Below are 6,424 nucleotides of genomic sequence, written 5' to 3'. Positions count from 1 at the left end.
TGTGTTTGGCTCCCGCTGAGCCGCGGGTTGTTTTCGGTATCGTGACTGTTGCTAACCGCACATGGTCCAGCCATGCTGAAATTGAGCCTTCATCCACTATTTTTGGGAGTAGGCGTGAGACTCGGCCTGCCCCTCAAAGAGCGGCTTTAGAAATTGAGGCGTTAGTGGCACATGGTGCTTCTCCTGAGAAGCAGCCTGTTGCGGCTTCCGGCCGGGTGGCACCTCAGACCCTTGCTGCCAAAAGGCAACGTGATCAAGCTTCTGATGATCTAAAGACTACTGCTGATGAATTTGCGGATAGTGTCCTCAAGTTTCCCTCTAATGAGGCTAAAACTACCGCTACAGGCTCAAAGCCCAATTTTGTTGACAATGTTACTGCTGTGAAGGACCATGTTGATCCTTCTGCTGAAGCTGCTGATTTCCAGCTTCTTGATGAAACTATCATGGAGCTTCCCAAGTTTTCGCCGCGCCCTACTGGACTGAGAGGGCGGCTCCAAAGTGCCTCAAGAGGTGGGCACGTTAAGGTAGGGGGTGCTCACAAGCAGGATCATCCAGTCATCGACCTGGAGGATGATCCTGTGACCTCTGCTCTTGCTGAGGATGAGCCCGTTACAAAGAAGGCGCGTACCTCCTCTGGCCTTGATTCCTTTGCTTCTCATTCTTCTAACACTGGGCTCCCTGGTGGGAATGCTTATAGGGGCATTGACACTCAGAATTTCAGTGAACGTAATCATTGTGTTCACCAATTCTTGAGTGATGTTTTTGAGAACCCCTTGTTTGCTACCTCAATCTCTGCAGGAGGTACTTTTCGTGCTTCTGGGGTTGTTGAGTTTTATGAGGTTCCCGTTGATGTCCATCTTTGCCCTATACTTTGTAATGCTGGAGCTGAGGATGCTCCATTTCGGCCTGAGATGAACGTGAGGGCTGACGAGTCTTTGTTTGTGGACGACTCCTAGAAAGGCGGTACTTTGGGGTATCGTCTAACTTAGGGAGTTCTTCTTCCAGCTGATTCTACGCGCACTTAGTTAGCCTCCCTGCTGCTACGGCTTTCCATGACTTGCAGAAGGTTTTTTTTTCTCTTTATCTCCGTTCGTTCCATTGTTAGTGTCTTGTTTTATTCTTTCCTTCCACTGATTCCTATCTTAACTTACTCTTTTCTTTCTCTGCGTTTTTTGCAGCATGTCAGGTCTATTGAAGATTTATCCAATGCCTTGTTGGTAGTGGAGAAGGAATATCAGAATAAGGGCTTGATTCTTTCTCAAAAGAATTTGGAGGTTCAGCAGGCTTAGGCTGAGAAGGAAGTTATGGTCAGTGAGGTGACTCCTCTAAGAGAGAGGGCAGACGCCCTGCAGCTCTAGTTGGGAGAATTTCAGCTCACCCATACCAAATTGAAGAGGTGCGAGGAGCAATTGGGGACCTCTCAGGCCAGGGTGTAGGCGTTGGAAGCAGAGATCGCTGATTTGCGGGCTAGGCATGTTACTAAACTGGAAGCTGCTAGGAAGGAGGCACTTAAGACCTTTGCGCTCTCCCCTGCTTTTGCTAAATTATTGGCTAATCGCCATGATGGTTGATGGGAGGCTGCAGCTCAGTGCGTGAGCGGCTTATATGGTGGAGGTGAGGAACAACAGGCTCGTTTCAAAAACTTCTGGGCCTTAGTCGAGGCTGCGGGCGAGGCTGGTTTGTTTGAGTTGCCTGCTAACCACCCTCGTGCTTCCAGTTGCAAGCTTCCTGACCATGCTGTGCTGAACTTGGAAGTTCCCCATTATCCTGATGTTGCTGAAGCTATTGGGGTGGAGTCCTTGGCTGGTGGACAATAAAGGTTATGGCAGCTGTCACCTTCCTACTCTAGTGGTTTCACTGAGTTTCCCTCACCCAGATCCGTTGTAACTTGGATGTTCCCCATTGTCCCGATGTTTCCTTGTGTTTTCTCATAATACTTTGTCTTTTGTTGTTGGGTGTGCCCAGCTTAGCTTGAATTTATGCCTTTCTAGCTTTAATTGCTTAGTGTTTCCTTGTCCTGGTGGACGAGGGCTCAACTTTGCATATATTGTAACTATCCTACTGAATGTTTACTTTGCCTTGGTGGGCAGGGGTTCAGCTTTGTATTGTATGTATTTCTGCTACTTTGCATGTTGATTATCTCATAGTCTGCGTGTTGATCTGGGCCTGCTGCTGGGCCGAGGTATAGCAGTACCTATATCTTAGCACATCGGCCTCTTTGTTGCGCACATCGAGGCCTCGTAGGTTGGGCTACCCTGTTTTCCTGATTTTGCTGCAGAGAGCTCTCTTGCTTTCTTGTTCTCTGATGTGTTTAGCAGGAACTTTGTTGAGTTTTAGTCTTCTTGCCCTATTTACTTTGGGTGCTTGTTCCTTATGTACTTTATTAAGATTTGATAGAGACTCGTTTGCATGTTGACTATCTTATTCAATTGTTGCCTTTCTAGGCATTATTTGGTTTGCTCTGCTGAGACTTACTTGTGTCAATAAGCTTTTTTACCGCTCGCTTGGTGTCATTCAGCTTGTTTTGCTGTGACTTATTTATGTCGTTCAGCTTGTTTATGCTGCGACTTGCTATTTTGTGCCACTTACTTCTTTTTGTAAGGCCTTGTATGTATCTATCTCCTCCCCCTCAGGTGTCCCGGAGGTGGTGCCCTGTTTTACTTTGAGCTGGTGAGGTTGGGGTTTGGGAGGGATTCTTTCCTTCGTAGTTTAACGTTGTTTTGTTGCTTTGTGCTAGGGTGCTTTTTACCTTCAGCACTTGAATTTTTCTTGCTCTCTTTTTTTTTTTTTTTTTTTTTTTTTTTTTTTATTTCTATATGATAGTATATGATGCTAAAGCATGATATGTCAAAACAAGTTTACGCTATATACTCCTCACGTAGAGGCTTTTATTTCATTAAATTAAAGATGGCTCAGATGCCTTAGTTAACATAATATGAACTAAATAGAGTTATTGCAAAATTGAAATTGGTGTCTCTGTTTCTACTTAACTTCTTGCCTTTTAAACAAAATATTCTTTAACACATCAGCATTGAAACTATTTCTTAAGACCCGACCTTCTTGATCTGCAAGGAGGAATGTACCTGGTCCTACTTGCTCATGAATGATGAAAGGACCTTCCTTATTGGATGACATCTTTCCATGCTGATTTCCTCTTCCCACTACTGCTGTCCTTCTGAGGACCAAGTCTCCAGGGAGGAGCTCCCTATGCTTGACACTTTTATTGAAAGCTTTGGAAATCCTGCACTTCTAGGCTGCGAACTTGGGGGCTGCTTTTAGTCTTACTTCCGGCAAGAATTATAGCTCTTCCATCATGCGTTTTTCGTTTTCTTGTTGTTCATAATGATGTATCCTTAGGCTGGGAATCTGCACTTCCACTAGGACAACTGCATCAGCCCCATAGGCTAGGGTGAAAGGGCTTTTTTTCTAGTAGACTCTTTCTTAGTGGTTCTATTTGCCCATAGGACCTCTAGGACTAGGTCAGCCCATAGGCCCCTGTGCTCCTCCAACTTTCTCTGCATGGATGTTAGGATCATCTTGTTTGCTGCCTTGGCTTGACCATTGCTCTGGGGGTGGCAGATCGACTGAGGCACTTGCATACTTGGTGTCTATGTCCTCCAGCTAATCCTTGATTGTGTTGCAGTTGAATTGGCATTCGTAGTAAAAGACTATGCAATGTGGCACCCCGAATCTTGCGATGATGTTTTTCAATATAAACGTCCTCACTTGGGTGTCCATTTTGTACCTGCACTTCTATCCACTTAGTAAAATAGTTTACCGCCACAATGCGGTATTTTCTGCCCGCTGACCCAGTGGTGAACGGTCCCAATATTTCCATTCCCTACTGCGCGAAGGAGATCGGGCTGAGGATTGGAGTCAGATCATTTGCTTGCTAGTTTATGACTAGGGAGTACTTTTGTCACTTGTCGCACTTTTTTACATATGCTAGCGCGTCTTGAGCTAGAGTTGGCCAGTATGCGCCTCTTCTTATAACTTTCCACCCCTAATGCTTTTCCACCAATATGGTTGGCACATATTCCTGAGTGGGCTTCTTCCATAATGTTTTCCTGCTTCCACTCTAGGATATAATTCAGCAATGGTTTCGAGAAGCCCTTCTTGTTAAGCTCCCCATTCATTACCACGTAACAATTGGAGTCTTTCTTTACATTCTTAGCCTGCACTTCGTCGTCTGGTAGCGAGCCATGAACCTTGTATGCCAGAATGTATGTGAACCAAGCTCGCTGCTGCCCAATGCAGTTCACCTGCTCCTTTTCGGCGATACTACTTTCCTCCAGGACTTCCACCATCACCGTCCTCGTGAGGCTCTAGAGGGTAGAACTGGCTAACTTTCACAAGGCGTCTGCCTGGGAGTTTTCCGCACTAGGGACCAAGTCTATCTGGAAGTGAACTAGCTGGGCTGCCAGTTCCTATACTTTCGTTACATATTTCAACATGGCGGGCTCCCTAATCTAGTACGCCCCCTTAAGTTAACTGGCGACCAGCTGGGAGTCAGTTTACAGATGGACTTTCCTGGCTCCGGCTGCGATACTTTTACGCAGGCCTTCCAGCGCTGCCTCGTACTCTGCCTCGTACTCTGCCTCGTTATTTGATGCTTTGAATTTGAACTTTATGGCGTACTCAAATACATTTCCTTCTGGGGATGTCATTATGATTCATGCCCCGCTCCCGATTTAGGCTGAGGATCCATCTACTTCTACCCTCCATATTCCAACGTCGTCTTCCTTCTCCTCATAAGGGGCTTCTACGATGAAACTTCTAAGGCTTGTGCCTTGATGGCGCCCTAGGTTTGACCTCCAACTCATACTCTGAAAGCTCGGTGTCCCATTACAAGAGTCTGCCTGATGCGTCCATTTTTTGAAATGCTTTTTCCAGTGGGTGATTTGTGAGGATTTATATTATGAGCGCGTCAAAATACGGTTTCAACTTCCTTGCTGTTGTTACCACTACAAAGACCAGTTTCTCTACCAATGGGTACCTTTGTTTTGCCTCAGTCAGTACGTGGCTCACAAAGTATATTGGCCTTTGTTGTTTTTGTCTTTCTTCCAGGAGGACGGCTGCGATTGTCTAGATTGACGCAGAAATGTACAGCTGCAACTTTTCCCTCAGCTCCGGGCTGATCATTGTTGGGAGCTTAGTCAGATGCTCTTTAATACCCTCAAAAGCTTCTCTTTCTGCGACTCCCCACTTAAATTCTCTGTTCCCTTTCAACAGCTGGTAGATCGGCAAGGCTTTGTCTGCTGACTTGCTGATGAATCTGGTCAGTGCGGCCATTTTTCGTGTCAATCGCATGATGTCTTTGATACACTTAAGCTCAGGTAGGCTTATGACTGCCTCAACCTTCTCCGGATTAGCGTCTATTCCTCTTTCACTGATCAGGAAGCCTAAGAACTTTCCTGTACTCACCCTGAAGACACATTTAATAGGATTAGGTTTGATATTGTATTTGCTTAGGGTGGCAAATGTTTCTTCTAAATCCATGATATGCCCTGCCTGCGTGACGCTCTTTACAATTGAGTCGTCCATATATACTTCCACATTTCTACCCTTATGGTACATGAACACTCTATCCATTGTCTTCTGAAAAGTTGCTCCTGCATTCTTCAACCCAAAGGGCATAGCTATTTAATTGTACACTCCCCTTTCATTAATGAATACGGTTTTTTGTCTATCTAGGTTGTGCACGATGATTTGATGGTATCCTGAGAAGGCGTCCATGAAGCTCAGCAATGTTTGCCCACTGGTTGAATCTACAAGCTGATCTCTTCGTGGCAGCGGGTTACAGTCCTTTGGGCAGGCTTTGTTGAGGTCGGTGAAATCAGCACACATTCTCTACTGACTATTTGCCTTATTAACCATGACTACGTTGGCTAACCACTCTGGATAATCACAAGGCTCAATGAATCCTGCTTCCAAAAGGTTTTCTACTTCCTCTTGGATGGCCTGGTTTTTCTCCGTGGAGAAGCTTCGTTTCTTCTGCCTTACTGGCTTGATATCCTCTCTCACGTTCTGACTGTGCACCATGACTGCGGGGTCAATTCTAGGCATCTCATCTGATGAAAACGCGAAAGATATCTTTGTTCTTCCTCAACAATTCTGTGGGGTGTACCCCTAAAACTGGATCAATATCCTTCCAGATTTTCATCGATCTTGATTGGTCACCCTCGGTGAGCTCAATTGTAACGTGCTCCCCGTTGGGCAGTAGCTTGGCCATCTCCTCTTTTGCAGGCTCAATATTTTCCATGGCCAACTTTTGCTTATCCTTTTCCCTACGGTATTCTTCGCGCTTCCTTTTCCTTGACTTTCTCTCAAGCTGCTCAAGGGATCTTTGCTATGAGATCGGGTGCTGCCTGATCCTGGCGGGCTTCTTTAAAGCAGTTATGCAGCATTGTTGAGCCATCTTTTG

The 6,424-nt window shown here is 45.7% G+C and overlaps 1 protein-coding gene across 1 annotated transcript; it reads right to left on the bottom strand.

Annotated features, from left to right (window-relative positions):
- Nucleotides 1–5,085: 5,085 nt before the first annotated feature.
- LOC145631316 (putative mitochondrial protein AtMg00860) lies at nt 5,086–6,042 on the bottom strand. The gene is made up of 2 exons (XM_081683397.1): nt 5,894–6,042; nt 5,086–5,425 (listed from the first exon to the last, which is right to left on the bottom strand). Exons 1-2 carry the CDS (start codon nt 6,040–6,042, stop codon nt 5,086–5,088), a joined length of 489 nt encoding a protein of 162 aa, XP_081539523.1.
- Nucleotides 6,043–6,424: the final 382 nt, after the last annotated feature.

Source organism: Chenopodium album, chromosome 1, assembly GCF_948465745.1.
Source record: "Chenopodium album chromosome 1, dcCheAlbu1.1, whole genome shotgun sequence".
NCBI lineage: Eukaryota > Viridiplantae > Streptophyta > Magnoliopsida > Caryophyllales > Amaranthaceae > Chenopodium > Chenopodium album.
Note: the sequence above shows the minus strand (reverse complement) of the source record. Positions and strands in the feature narration are given on the sequence as shown.